The sequence below is a fragment of the Trachurus trachurus genome (genome assembly GCF_905171665.1).
Source record: "Trachurus trachurus genome assembly, chromosome: 24".
Lineage (NCBI taxonomy): Eukaryota > Metazoa > Chordata > Actinopteri > Carangiformes > Carangidae > Trachurus > Trachurus trachurus.
In genome coordinates, this window is record NC_139910.1 from 16,092,060 (window position 1) to 16,112,726 (window position 20,667).

At 41.2% G+C, this 20,667-nt stretch overlaps 2 protein-coding genes across 2 annotated transcripts; one reads left to right on the plus strand and one right to left on the minus strand.

The window, feature by feature from the left end:
• Positions 1–874: 874 nt before the first annotated feature.
• LOC311007705 (acetyl-coenzyme A synthetase 2-like, mitochondrial) lies at positions 875–11,530 on the plus strand. The gene is made up of 14 exons (XM_084000985.1): positions 875–1,533; positions 1,822–1,918; positions 2,011–2,210; positions 2,874–3,049; positions 3,267–3,419; positions 3,733–3,880; positions 5,077–5,214; positions 5,706–5,798; positions 9,387–9,499; positions 10,360–10,486; positions 10,618–10,745; positions 10,868–10,931; positions 11,024–11,145; positions 11,246–11,530. The coding sequence occupies exons 1-14, from the start codon at positions 1,215–1,217 to the stop codon at positions 11,417–11,419; spliced, it is 2,052 nt and encodes a 683-aa protein (XP_083857111.1). The 5' UTR covers positions 875–1,214; the 3' UTR covers positions 11,420–11,530.
• abcd4 (ATP-binding cassette, sub-family D (ALD), member 4) lies at positions 2,059–20,392 on the minus strand. The gene is made up of 20 exons (XM_084000986.1): positions 20,027–20,392; positions 19,543–19,661; positions 19,083–19,210; positions 18,463–18,602; positions 18,210–18,326; positions 17,668–17,793; positions 17,196–17,246; positions 16,884–16,978; positions 16,675–16,796; positions 15,215–15,306; positions 15,021–15,110; positions 14,662–14,867; positions 13,649–13,740; positions 13,493–13,529; positions 13,260–13,309; positions 13,081–13,133; positions 12,911–12,987; positions 12,637–12,752; positions 12,075–12,268; positions 2,059–2,188 (listed from the first exon to the last, which is right to left on the minus strand). The coding sequence occupies exons 1-19, from the start codon at positions 20,065–20,067 to the stop codon at positions 12,152–12,154; spliced, it is 1,869 nt and encodes a 622-aa protein (XP_083857112.1). The 5' UTR covers positions 20,068–20,392; the 3' UTR covers positions 2,059–2,188; positions 12,075–12,151.
• Positions 20,393–20,667: the final 275 nt, after the last annotated feature.

Sequence of the window (20,667 nt, forward strand, 5' to 3'; positions counted from 1 at the left end):
CTAGTTTGTTTTTGTATCACCTTAATTAACCTTTAAAACATGTATGTGCAGGTTGAAGTTGTGACGTTTAAAACTAACTTAACTAATACGCTTATTGTGATTTGGAAACTTGAAGCCTCCAGTTTTTTGGACTGAGAATGGACGTCCAGTGTCCAGTAGTTAAAGGTCCTTTATTTTACAAAGAGAGACTTATGTCTTTTTGTTGTTGTTGTTCATAAAGTAGGTCTATGCTCAATATTAAAACTGTGAAAGTAGCCTATCACAGTGCTCAACACAGCCAAGTACCGACAGCCTGTTACAGAAACTGAGAAACTGAGCCACTTGGATTCACGAAAAAGCATTTACAATCCACCAGAAGTGGCCGCCAGGACTTGGTTTCCTCAAGTTTCCACCTAAAACGTGATGTTTGTAATCAGTAACTCAGAAAACTATTTAAAACCAAATTTGTTTTTACCTACTTAAAACCATGAATGGATATCAAAGCCTCAAATTTAATAATGGAAAAGAGTTGGGCTGAATGGGACCTTTAAATTTTTAAAAGGCATAGGCTGTTTACACATTGTTTTTAACAAAGAAGGAATAGGCTAAATGTGAATAATCTCTCTTGTTGAACCTGAGATCAAATCAGATGCACGTTACTATTAAAAGCATTAGATTATATAATGTTCAGTCATGTCTGGAGATGAGCACCGACTGTCTCCGAGGGTGCAAGATGCCTGGGGGGCGCTGCAGGAGTTGTTGTTTATTCCCAGCGGAAGTGAACCGTCACATTGCAACAATAGAGTAGTTTCGCTTTTAATATAGACCAGTACCTACTATGGATTTATTACTCAGTGATTCACTATCATTACCCACAGACTTTTACTTAGACAACGCCCGTCCTCTGAACTGTCGGTCACGGGTTGTTTTTCCAGGATCTGACCCTGACAGTCACTTTCTCTTTCCTTTTTGCAAAAGATGTTAAAATCCAGCTGCAGCCTTCTTGTAACTACTTTCCTGGAAACTAAAGTGTCGGCACAAAGGGTTTGTACCGCCCTTTAACGCATCACTCCTCCGCCTGGCCCTTCCTATCCGGAGTTTCCAAGTTTTCCCACTTCGGTGAAGTTGAGCGCAGTAACTTCTGAAATTGCTTCACCTCGTCTTTTATCCGTTGCGAAACTGCTGTGAAGACTTTACACATCGCACTGAGAAGTCTTCACGCAGGAATAATAATAATGTGGCTGCCCTGTGGTGGATGCGCTTCAAAGTCCGTCATGACCTCCTTCAGCCGTCGGATCCTCAGGTCTTGTTTACACGGTGTGGGTCGCAGGAGGTGCAGCAACACCGCGGCGTTCATGCCGGAGGCTGCGGGCTTCGCGGGGGTCTCGGACCGGGCAGCCCTGCACCAGTTCTCCGTCTCCGACAGCCAGAGCTTCTGGGCCGCGGTGGCGCGACAGAGACTGAGCTGGATCGATCCTTTCCACACGGTGCAGGACTGCGACCTGAGCCGAGGCAAGATCAAGTGGTTTGAGGGGGGAAAGCTGAACGTGTCCGGTAAGCTTCACTTCACATTTTCATTAGGACATTATATTATTATATTTTCTTTTGGAGATAAATGTCATCAAGAGATTAAAACTGATTCAGTGAGTGAAGCCACAATCAGAGGCAATGAAGTGGAATTTAATTTTTTCCCTAGACAGACTCGAATTTCCATGATAAAATGAGACATTGAAGGCATCACCAGGCAGAACAAGTCTCTATCAGCACATTTATCTGAGCTTGCATGCTAGTATCATGATGAATGAGCAACTAAAGTGAGTTTCTGTGTGTGTTTTATTGCAGTGAACTGCCTGGACCGACACGTGCACACCTGTCCAGAGAGGGTGGCTCTGATCTGGGAGAGAGATGAGCCTGGGACAGAGGTCAAGGTCACCTACAGGTGAGCAAGGTGGATTTAGGGTGTGTGTTGTTGTGTGTTTTCCTACCTCATGTACCCTATGTACCATAGTTCACTGATATTTCCATCTGTAGGGAGTTGCTGGAGATGACGTGTCGCCTGGGAAACCTGTTGAGGCGGCGTGGCGTAAAGAGGGGCGACTGTGTCACCATCTACATGCCTCCCTGCCCTCTGGCCGTGGCGTCCATGTTGGCCTGTGCTCGTATCGGTGCGGCCCACAATGTGGTGTTTGCAGGGTTCAGTGCCGAGGCCCTGGCAGAGAGGATCAGAGACGGTGAGACGTTCACTGACCTGCTGATACTTAGTTTACAGGGTCGACGTTAAACTGCAGAGGACGAGTCAGCCCTTCTCCAAATATCAACAGTAACAATAGATTATATAGTATTTATTAGAATAAACTTGACTGATAACAAGTGAAAAGTGACAAGTATGAGGGGCCAGGTCAGTAATAGAGTAAAAAGAAAAATGTATTTGTGCCTCTGTGATCTGTTTGAGGCAGATTCTAACTTCTAAAATTAAATAAAACATCTTGATGTAGGCTACTCTTCAGTTTTGAACTGTTCCACTGCAACTGGGTTGTCTTCCCTAAATTCTAATTCTAAAAGATGATGATTGGCTGTGTATAGTCACATGTTTGGCACAGAAATCATTCTTTTGTTATTGCTTGCAGGGCAAAAACATGTTGTACTGTTTGGTTTGTGAAATATTTCACATAATGAAGTCAAGGTGATGTTTTCTAAATCAGATCAGGTTTTTACCTGTAGTAATATCCCATGTGCTGCACACATATTCAGTTTTTAATGTAGAATTCAAGTTTTGAATGTCGGATTTAAAGAAAACCGTTGCACTTCTAGTTAAGTGCAGTGCAGTAAACTAAAAACGTTTAATAGAGACTTTTGTATCAATGGTCTGATTTTCGTATGCGTCACATTTTCAGCTCGGTCCAGCACCGTCATCACGGTGAACCAGGGCGTCCGAGGGGGAAAAGTCACAGAGCTGAAGAAGACGGTGGACGCAGCGGTCCAGACCTGTCCGACGGTGCAGCAGGTCCTCGTTGCTATGAGAACAGAGAATCCGGTTGTCATGACAGCCAGGGACGTTCCCATGGAGGAGGTGAGAGAGCAGACGGCCAATCAGAACGAGACAAAGATTTTAAAATGTTTTTGTTTGATGCATCACTTTGAAAATTAATCTGTTGTTGGTTAATTGTGAACACTGTGATCTCATGAAAAAGCTTCAGAGCTGCTGCTGAATGGACTCTACTTTTAAAAATGTTGCTTTGTCTTAAAATTATCTTGAAACAACAACACATTTTTACTGTTTCATGCAGGAAATGCTGAAGGAGGACGTGGTGTGTGAGCCGGCAGCCATGGACAGCGAGGACGTCTTGTTCCTGCTCTACACGTCGGGCAGCACGGGGAAGCCCAAAGGCCTCGTCCACACGCAGGCTGGATACCTGCTGTACGCCGCTCTCACCCACAGGGTAACGCCACGCACCATGTGCAGTGTTGCTGATTTTATTATCTGTGGGTGCAGTGTGTGTAGTTTTTTGGTTTTGTGTGTCAAAGGCCAAAATGTGATCTGTAGCGTCCGACCGGTTGTCCAGGAAACAGCAGCCTGGTGACAGCAGATAACAGATTACACAATGTATTTACATAAAATAGTGAGTTCAGGATGTGTTTATATCTCTTTACTAAATGCTTTAGCCTATTTCCATCTTTAAACTACGATTTTGAACATATTTTGAACTTCTTTTTTAATCCAATCATTTCATTGCTCTCTCCTCTCGTCCTCAGTACGTCTTCAGCTACCATGACGGAGACGTGTTTGGCTGCGTGGCCGACATTGGCTGGATAACAGGTCACAGTTACTCTGTCTACGGGCCCCTGGCCAACGGGGGAACCACTCTCCTGTTTGAGAGCACTCCCATTTACCCTGACCCAGGTACGAAGGCCGAGAAACCTATCAATCTCTCCGACTGTTTGGCTCTTTCATAGTGAATGAAACAAATATACTCTAAATACTTATTGTAAAGGAACATTTTGGTTTTAATCTGTTTAATCACCTCAGAAACAAAGGAATGATTGGTTTATCAATAAGGGTCAGCTGCTACTCTGAGCTGTAGCTGATGTCGTCAGCCACTTTGGACTGTCTTTCTAGACAATAGTATTTATGCACTTTGAACTGTTTGTTACTATCATTGTATTTAAAGGACAATTCCAGGCAATTGTTTCCTAATATTTTAGGTCTAAAAGAACGAACCTGAAGATTTTCTATTTAATTGATTAATGGGAGCAGACAGATCGCTGTTTACATCCCACAAAACCAATTTTTTTTTCCAAACACAACGTCAGATAGCTATTCAAACATACACCAAGGGGTTTGCTTACTTCAAGAAAGCAGACTTATTTGTAAATGTAGCTGTAATACAAAGTTTTGCGCAAGAGTCAAGTTGATGCTCTCAGTATGTTTACAGGCAGAATGAACAACAGCCAAATGTATTCTTACTGCGGCGAAAATGTCATGCTTTTGTGCCAATATTCCTTTGTTGATAAAACAAACGGGAGCTTCAGGCGACCTGTAAACTCAACTCTTCTATTCGGCCGAGTAGAAAGACTCTTTATTTGGATGATCATTGTTTATTAGTTACTCGTCGTTCCCTTTAGTTAGACAGAGGGCTGTAATAAATTCTCAAAACCTTGGTAGGCCTCTGTTGTTTCTTATTCCTCACCAGAGGGCAAAGTTTTTTGCCTCCACACCTAAAGCTGCGAAACATTCTCAGGATGTTATTAATAAATGTAATTTTATCATGTTATTATCAATTCCCTGATTGTGTTCATGTAAAATTGTATTACACAACGTGTGTTGAAGTATTCAGAGTATTCCTGTCCTCTGCCAGCGGCTCTGCTTGCTTGTGTCTGTCTATAAATAACTGTTCACAGTTGAACCTGGCTGTAGCTGCTAAACTAAAATTAGCTGCTTCAGTATTAACAGGAATCGGGGCCTCGGCCGTCATTATGTGTCAGAGCAAACACCTGGCTGCTGTCAAGGTGAAACTGACCCTGATTAGTATCTTATCAGTACATGGTAGTCTGTCCCTTTCGACCATGCTTACTAAGGTGTGCCTTGTTTTTCCACAGGCCGGTACTGGGAGATGGTTCAGAGACTGAAGATCAATCAGTTCTACGGAGCTCCCACAGCGATCCGCCTGCTGCTCAAATACGGAGATCAGTGGGTGCACAAGTACGACCGCTCCACCCTCAAAACTCTGGGCTCTGGTATGTGCACAATGATCCTCCATTATAGGGAAATCATATCTTTATTACCCGTTTGTAACATTATACTCCGCTCGAGAACCATCGTTTGAATTATTTTCACCCTAAAATACAAAAACATAAAGAAGTAATCTCCCGCTTACCTCACAAACTACAGTCACAGCACATCACACAGTGTATAATATACACAAAGTGTGTTACGCCACATGCACACTCATGTACTGGTGTGTTAACAGAGGAATTTGTCTCCTCTGGGAACACACACATGTGTTACACACTTGCAGTAAACTGAAAGTTAAGCCATGGTGGTACGTCAACATGCCTCAGTAATCCTCAGTGTCCATAGCAAAGTTCAACACACACACACACACAGTATGCGCACGTCCTACACCTGTTCCAGTGAAACAACACAAAGCTTAACACGAAGAATGACATTTGACCCCAACAAAAAATAACCACACTGTAAGATTTAATTTGTATTTGTCTTTGTACAGTGGGTGAGCCCATCAACACTGAAGCCTGGGAGTGGTACCACAGTGTGGTTGGGGACGGACGCTGTCCTGTGGTGGACACCTGGTGGCAAACAGGTAACTGTGAACACACTGGTGTGTTGAATCTATCAGCTACTGGAAACTTGAGTTGTTTAATTGTCACCAAAATGTCAGTTAGTGGGTGGGATGTACATGTTAGATGGACAATAAGATGAACAGTGCCCTTTTCCAAATTTGAACACAACTCTGGTTCTGGTTCAACACCTTTTTATCACACACCTTGGATTGTTAGAGATTTACACGAAACAAAATGTAATTTAATGCCTGAAATGGCCTAATAGCTTCATATTAAAGTCTGAATTTCAGATTTTACATGTACAGAAAACACGTATTTGCTGTGAGAAGCTGTGAGCTGTAATGAGGAAATGATCATTGTTTTGATCATTAGAATTGTGCAATTTATTTTTTTAGTCAGTCAGCTCATTATTAAAGCTAATAATGTAACTGCTACCATCAAAAATGGGCTTAAATAGATATTTGGCTTTAGGGATCCTCTGTTTAATGGTAAATGTTCAACTATTGGTCCAGGTGTTAGATGTGGATTTTGCCTGTACACTGTGAGTACACTTCTTGTGGGGACCAGTTAACCAGATTTGCTGAGTTCACATAAAGCTCAGTTTCGTCTCTCATGGTGTGTGACTGTACATATTTCATGACCCTCACAATGACTAACCAAAGGGCAGCTCAGTTCACAAGCTCTTCCTCCAACGCAGCCACGTCTGCTGGTTCTGTAACGGCTCTTGAGTCCGTCTTAAAGGGGCGAGCAGTCTGCTGTGTCCCTCCAGAAACAGTGTTACATAACATCAGGAATGTAGTTGTGGTTGTGCATGCACAGTAGTACAGCCCCCCCACTCAAACCAGATGTTTTCCTCTCAGTTTATCTTCAGATTTTTGGAGCAGTTTCCAATATTAAACTTCTTATGTCCTCCATTTTTTTTTATAAAAACAACCATCATCACAAACGCCATGTAGAGAAATGTAAGCGGCACACACTTCTTCCCTCTTTTCATCTTGTTTGTCAATTTTCACATTAGCCAGTTGGATCCGTGTCGACTGTACGCTGCAGCTGTTACGACCGCAGCTGCCAAAATGGATCACAGGCGTCCTGTGAGACTCTGATAAGTCTATGAACTTCCCTCTATCAGTCGAGTCACTCCAGTGCAGCTGTTTCGCTCTCAAAGCCGTAAAAATGTGAACTTGTTCACCACTTTGTCCTCATGAAGAAAAGAGAAAGTAAAACTGGCTTCACTTATAGAATCAGTTCAATACTTTCTGCACTCATTTGTGGTTATGTAACAAGAAACCAGTGGGGAAAAGAAAAAAACAAGTAGTGTAGTACAAACTTGACAGAATTTTGGAATATATTATTAAACTGACAACATAATTAGAGTAATTGCGTTGGGTGTGACATGACATATTTGCAATGAAAATTGTCCTTCAGCCTCTACTGTCCTCTGTAGTCCCCACAAAATAACCACTATTCCTTTTCTAAAGCAGCTTATGACGGGACATAATAACAACATGTTTGAAATCAGCTGATTTCGCTAATAAAATCAATTTCACAGATGAACACAGGACCCGAGTGACACTATGCGTTTCATCCTCAGTCTCTCCAAATTAGATTGAGTAATGACCAAATGGAGCAAAAGCTGCGTTAATTACCATACAAATGGCAAAAACCTATAATTAATTGACGATAATTAAACATCAGCGCATCATGAGCTTGAGAATTACAGACACAGATATGACCCAAATACCCTACCTCAGCAAAATGGATTATGTTGTTATGTTATTTTTCTGGACCACTGTTTCCAATTAGGGCTAAGTGGCATTATTCATAAATGCCATTTGGTTGATCTGGGAGCAAGTAGCCTGTTTAGAGGGAAAATTAGATTTTGATCCACTGTTGGCATACGGCCCCCATGTTGGATTATAGAGCACTGGGGAGGTGAGAGGATGAATAAAAAAAAAAATGGAAATATACTTAATTACATGTTTAAATGTTTAACTTTGAAGCATTTTTTAAACTACTAAACTAGCAACTAACAACTAGCAGCTAGTTAGCATAAAAACAAAGCATTTTTGGAACTACTCTGTTAATTTTCTTTGTTACAATATATGCAATATAGCTACAACAAGCAGCTAGTTGGCATGAAAACAGGAAACGGGGAAGCATATCTTCATGCTAAGCTAAGGTACCAAGCTGCTGACTGTAACTCCATATAAAAACAGACAGATGTGAGGGTGTTAACAACAATACTCTATGTAAATAAGTGTATTTCTGTAAAAACTGTAGCAGCCCTGGTCCCTGGAGGCTCTTGAGGGGGCGGTTCCAGTCCAGAACAGGACAGATACAGTTGATTTGACCAGGATGCCAGTTGCTAGTGCTATTGTGGGATCATCTGTTGTGTCCTACTTAATAACGTGTCCCCTCTGCTGCTTTCGACACTGTTGCCACCAACACCACCAGGCAGATTTAGCAGTGCGCCCGCGGCTGGGAGGGACGAACCCTAATTGCATTTAATTTACTTAGTATGGCAGTAATTCCACAATCTACATCTGTAGCAGTGAGAAGGGCTTATGGTAGATTTACAAACTGTCATCTACCTTCATCTACCGCTCTCTCCTCTCTGTCCCCGTCAGTTTTAATTTCACCTACTACTGCAATTCATCGTCAGCACTCTGAATGAAAATTAAGTTTTGGTCTGCAACTATTTTGGTCTGTTTAGGAACTTGCAACACAGGGTTTAATGTCTGGGTTTTAGTAACCTGTGGCGACAATTGAAAACAAATACATGCTAAGTATTTTAGACGCTGGGAGTTTTGTGGCTTGAACAGGGTTCCCACGCGTCCTTGAAAACCTGGAAAATGGTTGACCAATTTGCCAGTCATGGAAAACATATGAAAAATTAGTAAATAAGTCAAATGTTCTGGAAAAGCTTCAGTTGTCGTGGAAGATTATTTATCAGACTGTGACATCAGATACCAGAGCTCTGTTTGACTTTTTCAGACCCGACAAAGGATTTTTTTCCCAAAGAAAACTGGAGACTTTGAGTTGATGAGTGTTTCCAGGATTGGACGGGTTTTCTCTCTGCTGAGTGACAGATAGAGCAGCAGCAGAGAGGTGTTTTGGGTGTGGCTTAAAAACAAAAACAACATGTTTGCGTTGTTCTATGGTAAATTGGTCATAATTTCTAAGCATGTTAGAGATTTCAGGTTTCATAGATACGGTAAGTTAGAGCCACATGCTGCAATTATTCAAATCAGACTTCTGGGGGTGAGAGAGGAATAAACATAGAAACAAACTGGTAACATGTACTAGAAGTATGTATTATTATAACATAACTGTCTGACTGTAGCAGCTGAATATGTCCTGGAAAATGATTTGTGTTTCTAAAACCTTACATCTAAAATAACTACTGCTGTGGATACAGTAGTTTTAGGGTTAGGGTTATTTTGGCCTGGTATTTGGACACATAGACTGTATGTCAAGACTGTATGTCCCTGCTTCGTTTCTATATGGGACCTTTGTTTCGTGTCCTTCCCCCACCCCCCTATCCCAAATTATTTTTATACTATACAGTACGTCATATAATCTGTTGTATTTTTTCCCTCTGCTCTCAGAGACAGGTGGTATCTGCATCGCCCCGAGGCCATCAGACCCAGACGCAGAGATTGTCCCAGGAATGGCTATGAGACCTTTCTTTGGCATAAAGCCAGTGCTCATGGACACTGAGGTACTGCTGCTCATCCTTATGTGTTGTCTATGTGTGTGTGTGTGTGTGTGTGTGTGTGTGTGTGTGTGTGTGTGTGTGTGTGTAGCATGCCACCCTGCAAATGCAGCCCAGAGGAGAGGGTCAGATTAGGATTATAAAACAGTCACCAGCTGTGTCACTTTTGATACCCACCCTGCTCCCACCCTTCAGTGCCACTCTGTGCGTGCCAACCCCCCCCCCCCCCCCCCCCCCCCTCTCCCTCTCCCTTTTAAAAATCTGTCAAACTACTTTGTGGATATCGCGGCTGCTCTTGTTTCTGAAAATGCGCAGATTGTGCAGACAGTTGGAGCCGTGACTCTGAGCTGATCTCCCTTCCTCCCTCTCATCAACACAAACCCACCCAGCTTTTAGAGATCACAGGGTCCCAATAACACAGAATATACATCCTAAAATATCAATAATACATCATGATTATCGTTAATTGAAACTATGACACTTTGCACTTTGTTTCTTATTTTTACTTTTTAATCGGATTTAAATTATTACTCATTCGGGGCATGTGCAATTCTATGTCACTTTTATTTTGTTTTAGCCTACTGCTATTATGATTCCTAAGTAAAGCAACTTGCACCAACTGAACGATGATCATGTCTCAGATGCCAGTGCTCTATTCTGTCCCCCTTTTAACATTGTTTGTCCACCGTGTCTAATTTTGTTTGTCTACATGTGTTTTTCTATTTTAATTTTTGTGTGTGTCCCAGTCCCAGACAAATTTCCCTGTCGGGACAATAAAGTTTATTTGATTGATTTGATTTGAATATAATTTAAATAATAAGTAATATAATTTGTCATCATCCACTGTCTACATCATTTTTCTTCAGGGTGAAGTTGTGACATCCAACAACTCATCTGGAGCTCTGTGTATAGCTCAGCCGTGGCCTGGTATGGCCCGAACGATTCATAACAACCACCAGAGATTCACTGAAACCTACTGTCAGCCTTATCCTGGTACAGTAACGATGCCTTCAAGAACAACCTGTCATTGTCAATCTGGAGTCTTTGCATTTCTCTGCTTTGCAGGACTTTTTTTTTTTAAATTTCTTATTGTAAGTTAACAATCTCTAAAATATCTTTGTCAGGTTATTTCTTTACGGGTGATGGGGCCTATCGATCCAAGGAGGGATATTACCAGATCACTGGGCGCCTTGATGATGTCATCAATGTGAGCGGTCACAGGATTGGCACAGCAGAGATAGAGGATGTGGTGGTAAGTGGTAAAAATAAATCTTAAATACCAGTATGTCCTTAGTTTGAAAGGTGGTTTCAGTTTCATTGTATTTTAGTTCATTCATATTGTTGAGATATTTTATTTTGTCGTGTCTCTAACAGAACCAGTGTCCTGCGGTGGCTGAATCTGCCGTCATCGGATTCTCACATGACATTAAAGGAGAAGGTGAGCAACACATTTTTTTTCCCACATTACGCCGTCGTTCTCCTGGTTGAATAAGAGCTAAAATCAAACCACGGTTCTCTGTGCTTTGTCAGGTGTTTATGCTTTTGTGGTGCTAAAAAAGAACACAGACGTCCAAGAGGCGGACGTGCGCAGGCAGCTGAACGACATGGTGTCTAAAAAGATCGCCAAGTACGCCTGTCCAGACTGCATTCAGGTAATCCCGCTGCACTAAATTTTCCGTTGCAAAAACAGACATTTAATACCAACTCTCACTTTGTAACTTTAATTTTTTGTTTTTTTTCTCCCCCTCACAGGTTGTCAAGCGTCTGCCAAAGACACGCTCAGGTAAGATAATGCGCCGGGTGCTGCGGAAGGTTGTGGAGGGTGAATTGAATGAGTTGGGTGACCTCAGCACGCTGGATGACCCTGCGGTGGTTCAGGAGATCATCCAGGGTCAGCGTGACCTCTCCAGCAAAGCGCAGAAATGATGATGCATTTTTTCTGAAAATGTTCTTATCGAAAACCGAACGTGAATGTGACACTTGAATGTTAATCTCTATCTCACTTACCCAGACCTGTGCCTGTTAATCCAAAATGACTTTTAAAGGCCAAATATTTTTCTGTTTTTATTGCACATATGATTGTTTTTTTTTATCAAATCAGATAAACAGCTGTTTAAAGTGTATGTATTCTCCACAGATGTACCTGCTCTTAGGAATCACTAAAAGCATAAAAAAAACATTGTATTTTTAAATATACAAAACACAGCATTAATGACATTAATAATGTATTAAGTGTAAACATACCACACAATAAACCACTGTGATTTCACATAAAAGGCACACACGAGTCACTTTCCTGACGTTTTCATGATAATTATTATCATACTGGCTATTACATAGTTTTAGGAACCATTTCTTCCGTTGTGGGTCCAAGATATTTTGATTGGTTCCAGACCCATGATCGACCGTCCTCCACACCAGCATCTTGTCTGGACAAATTCTGTATTTCAACCTATTTTCGTTACCTCGTTTTCAACCAAGCAGGCAAGCAATGGTTAAAATAAAATGCATGTGAGCATGAATACATACTGCACAAACTGCATGTGCCTCCACCACCATTGGAGCAACTGTGTTAAAGCACCTTATTGAAGAGTACGTCAGTACTGGAGTGTTTTCTGATCTTGCCGCCCACACCGATGTTTCCACGTGTCCAGGACTTCACAAAGACTCTGTGGTCTCATCGTCTTCTCTCCGATAGAAGCTGTCGCTGCCTCCTCTTAACTTTGTTAACTCCCATTGGCCGCCCCCACACAGCTTAAGCTGAACATCATGGTACTGTTAGAGAAAGACATAAAAGGCAAATAGGATTAACATATTAAATCTTTTGGATTTAGACGGATTTCATGATAAAGCAAGAGGAAGTAGAGGTTAAAATGAAGAGAAATGAAAATAGAGACAAAAACAGCACAAGGTCAGAGGGTTCAGAGACACTGATAAAAGTGCTTTTGTGATTTCTAGATATTTAGCAGAATATATCAGGCATTACCTGGGGAAATTTGAAAATATAAATAGGACAAAACGTCATGGATTTTTTAAAAAATGATTCAAATTTTCTTAGTATTTTACTTAATGAGTTTTCTAGTTGTTAGTTGTCTTGGTGTGAAAGAACCCAAGTTGAACCAAGGTGTGTGTGTTCAATCTACCTTCTCCAGGCTGCTACGGTGTCCCAGACTGATCAAAGTCATGCCAAGCTGTTTACACGTCCGGTACAGTTGTGCCTCAGCCTCCTCTGTCAAAGCACTGGTGGCCTCATCCAACACTGCAAAGAAAAAGAAAAAAACACTGATATAAAAAAACTCCAGTCTGGGTCGTCTCTAACACAGAGAACAATTTGATAAACCAAACTGGGTGAAAAATAAAAAAAAGTGGGCTGGGTGAGCTCTCACTAAATGACACAGTGCGTTTTTTAAAACCCACCGGCGTATTTGGGCTGCAGGTAGAAAAGCCGAGCGAAGCAGAGACGCTGCATTTCACCTGGAGACAGAACGTCATACCTGCAGAAGAAAAAATAAAATAAAATCACTTTTACTCTTGAAAACACACAATACAAACAGCTATTGCTGCACCTTGCTTCTTGGGGCTCTTACCAGTTCCAGTCTACATTTTCATCCAGCCCGCCTGTCCGCTTCAAGAGGCTGGACTGGAATAGATGAACAAGTGCTCAAATTAAAAAAAAAAAATGCAAAAGGGAAACTCGAGAAACACTGTGTTAAAACAAATGGCAGATGTTGCTTTAAAAGCAGAGCACTGAGATAAAGTCGCTCACCACTCCAGCCAGTTCCAGGAAATTTATAATTCTGTCATCATCCACGGACCCTGAAGAAAGAACAATTAGAAACTATTTCAGTCATTTTATGAGGCAACACTGGCACTACACCAAGTTTAGATTAATTAGAAATACTGCTTTGCTCTCTGTATGTGACTACACACACTTGGTCCCAGTTCATAGCCTTTAACTATTACAGATTAATGCTGTTCAGTCACAGTGAGATGTGGTACCTGATGCAGGGTAAATATCCTTCAGTGGGTAGATCACCTGTTGGGGAGGACAGCTGCAGTAAATCCTCATTTCATTGAAAGTTTGATTCCTCTAGATCTCACTCAACCAGCAGAGCGACTACACAACTGGAAATAAAATGATATAAAGGAAGAGACCTGTTCGCGCAGCGTGCCGTCGGTCAGGTACGGTTTCTGTGGCAGGAAGAGAGTTCCTCTGGGCCCAAAACATGTCGTCATCTGGACAAAACCTGAGGAAGAGAGAAATACATTCAGTCATTTCACTAACATTTATATTTCTCTTTGGAACCCCCCCACACATTACTGTAAATAGTTTTATCATAAAGAGTATTAATAACAAAACAATAACAGTAGACAAGCTGCACAAAAACAATCTCTATATCTTTTTGCACCAGAGACAGATGCTGAGTTTCTTGATCATGACGTTTTCTTTAAATGATGCTTTAAATGATTGATCAGTTGGCTCAATATTGAGTAAGAACGGCACATCTGGAAACTGCTAAATAGCTGCTGAAAATAATCGAAAGGGGCTTTTGCACATGTCAAAGTTCGTCCTTTAGAAATGCTTCTTTTTTTTTTTTTTAACCACTGGCAGGTTATAAATGTCTGACAACATTATGAGTTAAGATGCCTACAGAGAAAAAACCTTTTTGTTTCAGAGTGAGATCCTTGTTTAACTAGAGTCAGCTGTTGCTCTGTTCAAATCAAAGGGAAAATTAGGACAAGGTTCAACTACACATGAACAAAGTTTCTATTTTGAGATGTAACCAACATTGCTATCATTACCGACTGATGATTCTTATTTGCTTTTTTTTTTTTACACCAAAAAGACTGTGAAAAATGGTCATTCAAATCTTTCTGCAAGATGACATCTTAAAATATCTTCTTTTGCCAAATCAACAGCCCAAAGATTATTCAGTGTACAATGACTGAAGATGGCAAAGCACCTATTCTTACTAATATAAGAATTTCTGCTTGAATTAATAAACCAACTAACAATTGCGGTCGCCTGTTTCTTCCAGCATCAAGTGACCGAGAATTTGTAATTTTGCATCTGCCTTGACGTTTTATAGATATTCCAATCGCAGGTTATTATCACAGCCCAGGCAGGTGTGTATGAGTTCACATTAAAACTCTTCCTCTTGTCTCACCACTGTCCGCCTCCCAGAGGCGGTTGAGCACCCTCAGTAGGGATGTCTTGCCCGTCCCCGTGTTCCCCACCACCAGCAGATGACTTCCCTGACTGATTTTCAGACTCAGGTCCTCCACCAGCAGCTGGTCCGAATACGGAGATTTGTATGAAAGATGGTCCAGGATGAAGGCAGTGTCCACTGGGCCAGCGTGGACGTTAAAGTCACTGTGTGGAGAAATCAAATTAATTAAAGAATCACACTTTTCTCTCCATTTGTCTTGTGTTATAAAGTAAATCTATATGCTGTGTGATAAAACGTTACATCGACTGACTGTGGCTTTTTCTGTAGCTGAGATTTTTGTAGACGCTCACACAAACCTGTCAAAGTCATAGCTTTCCCCCGACGCTGGGTCATAGTCACACTGTGTACGTAGGATGTCATCCATCACCTCCCTCAGCTCCCCAATCCTGACCACAACACACACACACACACACACACACACACACTTAGATTCACTGCTGTCATCGTCATCTTTCCTCCAGGAGTTGAGTTTAAGTATGCTGTGTGATACCTGTGGGTGTATCCAGCCACATCTGACAGAGTGGTTGACAGGTCGATTAGCTGTGTGAAGCCATTTATCAGGTAGATGCACACAAAGGCGTTCTGAATGTGAACAAGGAGAGAGAGCACCAATATGAATAAGATAAAACATTATTTTTTAAAAGGTGTCTGAAAACAAAAGGCAACAACCGCAGGGCTCAACAGAGGCATTTAAGAAAAAGCTGATGATAAAGACTCATAACACACACATACAAACTCATCTATATGTGATTATGACTGCATGAAGGTTAAATGAGGCATCTTCACACATTTCAAAGTGACATCTCTGTCCATCAACAGGCATATGAGCTCAAAATGAACAGATGAGGATATAAAGGTTTTGCTGCCATCTAGTGGTTAAACATTCAACAGTTGGGGCGCTGCACTGTGACAGTGAGCAACATTCACACTCCCATGATCCGTGTGTAAATCAGTGACTTATCGCTGAATCTCCTCAGCAGCATTTTTATTTTTAGGTCTATCTGATTGTTTTTTACATTGTCATCTTCCTGAAAACATTTAATCACTGATCATATGATTCAAATGTTCTATTTTTTTAGTTCCCATTTTCTTAAACTTCTTAATGTCACACATTGAAAGTCTTTAAAACGACTGGTGGTCTGTGAAAAAACAGAGCAGATCGTTGAACAGGCAGCCGGTGCTATGAAGCAGGACTTGAGGTTAATGAGGTAACTTCAGGGTTAACTGTGGGTTTACAGGGTTACCACACGGTTCACTTCCTCCTGGTAACCTTTACTGAACTCTTAACCTGCTGCGGTGCAGGTCAGCTTCAGAGGGTCAGATCAAAACCTGTCAACGATCTCACAACTGACCAATCAGATTATGGGAAAAACTCAATCAAATCATTCCTACAGGATCCTGAAATTGCGAAGAGTGTAGCAGATGGCAAATAATAAAGAGCAATAGTCTTTTTAGAGATCTAAAGCGAGAAACTAAACCAATCATGGTTTATAAAAAATGTTCAAAACGAGGAGCGCTACGTGGACTTCTTTCTCAAAATTAGAGGTGCTCTGTGGAGGTGCTCTGTGGTCACCGGTGGTTATAGCCAAGCCCCTTCTGCAGGAGTTGGCTGCTGACCACACCCACTCTGGGTCACAGCAATCGAGTGGCAACTTGTCATTGGCTAAACACCAAGACAAAAGACCTAGGTGTATCTGAATTATCTGTTTGACTCCCTGATGAAGGCTCGATGCCGAAATGCCTCAGTCATTTTAAACATGTCATTGTGACAATGCCAGATTAATTAAATGCATTTTTATTAACTCAAGAGAGTGCCTTGGAGTTTTTCTTTGTCTTTTGTCTTTCTTTTATTTTCCACAATCAATGTTTATGTTTTAAGCGACGAGAAAGCTAAATTTTTTTAAAACATCTACTGTTGCTAAAACAGAGGGAACAGGAAGAAAAACCCACCTTACTGATGAGTGCACTGAGCTCGCCAGGAGTGAGACCATCATAGACACCAGTGAAGATGGGAATGGCGATTATAATGTAGCTGAGGAAACCTCCGAGGTAGTCGAAGGTGTTCACCCCGACTGACAGAGGAGAGGTCAGAGGTTAATTTAAGCTTAAACAGTATAATGACAGATACCAGTGAGTGGGTGTGTGAGGGGTTTTCTTACTATAGAGCCAGAGTTCTTTATTAATTAGACTCCTCTGAGTTTCTAGCAGAGCCTGGAGTCTTCGATTGGTCCTCGTGTGTTCGACTTTACCAGCTCTAGAAAACCCAGACAAAAGCATTGGTTCCATACTGCTTTAACCACGTCATCTGTGTGATCTGATGCAACAGGAACATTCAGACAGACCTAGGGAGTGTTTTTTATTAAATCACAAGAAAGCAGACTTCCTGTTTAAGTTGGGTTGGATTGTCTACACTTTCTAGTATTGTTTATATCTTCCTGTGCAGCATAATGGAGTAAAAAAAATCACCTCACCTGTAAAAAGCTGCAGACTCTGCATTAACACGGATTTGCATGTGCTTGAACCTGGAGAAACAAAAACATAACATTTTTGTAAAAAAAAAAATTCTTGGACAACACAAAAAATCACATAGTTTCAACACATGAAAAAATAAAATTACAATTCCTCCCCAGGAAAAGATTACAGTGCAAACTGACGCATATCCTGTGTTATTTCCTGAGAGAGAGGGCACTGGGCCAAAGTCTACAGAAACTTCCTCTTAACAAGGGACCGGTTTCCTTAACAATAAACACTGGAAATGTTTCCATCAAATGAACCCGACACAACAGCCGACTGCTCTGGTGGAATTTGAGGAGAACACATGTCGACTGGCCATTTAAATCAGTCCTGCTTTGCTTTTCTGTCAGAGGCAAATTCCTTTCAGCTCAGACACTGGTTCATTTCTGTCACTCGATACACAATGAACACAGAGTATTAAAAAAATACCTGAAGTCTCCTTCCAGTTTTTCTTGTTCAAACAGAGTGGACACAATCGGCCCCATGAGGATTTTATTGGCGATGGTTCCAACCACAAAGTAGCCAAAGATACTGACAGGACCGATCCAACCGGTGCTGCAAGACAAAGAAACTTTATTACTACGGCCCCTAAAGTGATTTACACTGGGTATTAAAAGAATGTTAAATGAAATTATAACCTAATACAATTATTCTAAATGAAGGAAAAAATTAAAAGCCAAATTCAACAAAAAGCGATAGTGGAGCAGCTTTTTCAGCTCTTCTCAATTCCCTGCTGTCAAGTATACTGACAGACTCTCTGAGGACAGGAAACCAACACAGATAAAAATAAATGGATGCCCTGCTTTTGGCAGCTTTCTCTGTTTTCTCTCAGTTTTTCCAAGCATTATAAATGCATCTGTAACGACACAATACTCATCTTAACAGAACATTGTCTGTGTCCCTGATGATGCTTTATTTTAACTTCACAGTAGGTGTTAAATGCTTGTTTATTACGTGTTGCTCTAACCCACCTGTAAAAGCAGTGGTAGGTGTAGTAAGCCAGTGTGAACGGTGAGACGATCAAGCGACTAGCCATGGTGCTCATCTGCTTACACAGCCTCTCTGCATCCTGACTGATCCTCTGGTCTCTGAAAAACAAGTAAAACAAACATTAAGAAAAAAAAAACAATCACCAGAAACACTTCTCCTGCAGAATCATGTATAATATTCAAATAACCACATGATCTAATACATGAAACCTCTGAAAAGATACAGTTTACTTACGGGTTGTCGATGTCCTCTCTGAGTACATTGAGTGTGTAATAGACTCGGCCCTGGAAGTAGGCCGTATGGAGGCTCTCAGTTAGTGTCTTCCTCCAGCTGACATACATCTGATTGCAAATGTACTGGTCCACACTTTTCAGCTGGAAGAGAGAGAGAGAGAGAGAGAGAGAGAGAGAGAGATGTCTATTAGAGAGAAAAAGCAACAGAGACACAATAAACAGTGTAGAATGTAGAATAATTGTTTCTTTTGAATAAATGTAGTGTTTTCCTCAGGTTCAAAACGTAAATGTCAAAAATAAACATGACCAAGATAAGAAAAAAAAAAGAATACAGGCTATAAAATGAAAATGTCAAGCTGCCCTGACCTGATAGAGGAACTACTGTCTGTTATGGCAGCAATCCAAAATAAAAATCTAATAAAATGTTTGCAATTAGTTTGATTTAGTTTCAGCAGATAGTGGACTGGGTTGGATTAGTCATAAGTATGATTAAAGTGCTGTTAGTAGGGAAACATTTCTCTCTGCTTAATAATGAGTGAGTCAACTTTCTGAATATTGTACTGTATGTGGTCAGTAAGTAAGTAGATCTACTTTTTCTTTCTCCCTGCGACATCAACTTACTGTGGAGTTGATTAAAATGAGCACAACAGCTTTGCCCAGCAGACTCCTGAAGCCTGAGTAATCTTTGTCTGCCAGCACGTTGTAGAAGTGACTGGGGAGGACACCAACTTGGTAAATGATCAGCTGCTCTGATGGCAGAAAAAAAAAGACGTTAGATGTTAGTGCATTGTTAAGAGAAGAGATCAGTAAGTTCAAACAGACACTCGTAAAACAAAGCAGGGAAATTATACAACACTCTGAAACTGAAGGTCAGTGGGGGAGAAAACATAAAATGCACCCTGTTGTTCACAGATGTGTCACATTACAGTCGCACAAAAGTCATTGGGGAACGCGTCTCGTGACGAATAGTGGCATTAGTTCCTTGATTGATGTAACACATTGATGTAACAACATGAACTTAAAGTATTTCCTCCTTGCCTTGGGGCTGCCATAGTGCCAAACAGGTAAGTCCAGCATTTACCTGTCAGCGTGACAAACAGCAGCGTCCCAAACATCAGGACACTCTGGCTGCTCCATGATGGGAACAGGACCTGCTGGATGCTGCAGAACCGCTGCACAAACTTCCAGTCTAATTTCGGCCTGAGAGAGACATGAGGGTCAATTATAAAAACAAAACAAAACAAAAAACAGCTGGGACATTTCAAATCTTGTGTGTCTCTCACATAAATTAACATGCATTAAAAAAAAACGTGACAATGAAATGTAAAGTATGCATTTCTTTGCAGTCAACATGGTGTATTTGCATTGTTTTGATTCCAGGATCTGGAGTAGACGGAGGTATTTGCAGCTATTTAAGGACAATCAAATAAGTGAACATTACGTATTGAATTAAATCCCTCTGCTTTAAATCACAAGATGAACAACAGTAAAACGTGTTAGTATCTACAGAGAAAGACTGTAGCTCCTCCACCAGCCTCCCTGCAGCTGTAGCTCCAGGCTCTTACCTTTTCGTCCCTCTGCCACTTGACTTGTCCAGACGAGGCATCTGCTCCGTGGGCAGAGGACCAGGATCCTCCCCAGATAAAACCTCACATACGGTTTTAACACTTGTTGTTGCCGATAACTAACTTTTTTTTTTTAACCTGCTAGTCCAGAGTTAGCTCGAGACCAGTGAGTGAGGCTGCCGTAGTAACGTTAGTGGTTACCGAGGAAACACGAGCTGCCCTCTACACGGTTATTTAAGATAACCTTATTATTTTATACTCTCCCGGTTAATTTATTATCTTAAATGCTGCCAAACAGGTTAACCACAGCATAGTTCAAATTGGCGCTAACTCCTCGACTACCTACCTTGCGTCTTTCCACTGAGAAGTGTAGGACGAGTGATTGTTTTGGGAGGAAGAAGTTAAAAGTATGGACTTCCGGTTTCATGTGCAGCGGCTTTTCAAAATAAAACTCGGTTTGTTTGCAGGTGGAAAAACTAACACAATAAAGCCACATCTAATTACTATAACCAGAGACGACTTTGCTATAACTAACTAGAGCTTTAAAAAAAAAAAAAAAAAAAAAAAAACACGACTGTGTGAGTAGTATTTTTTGCAAAATGTCTTAGTGTCAGACTTTGTGTCTGACTGTCTAGCTGTGC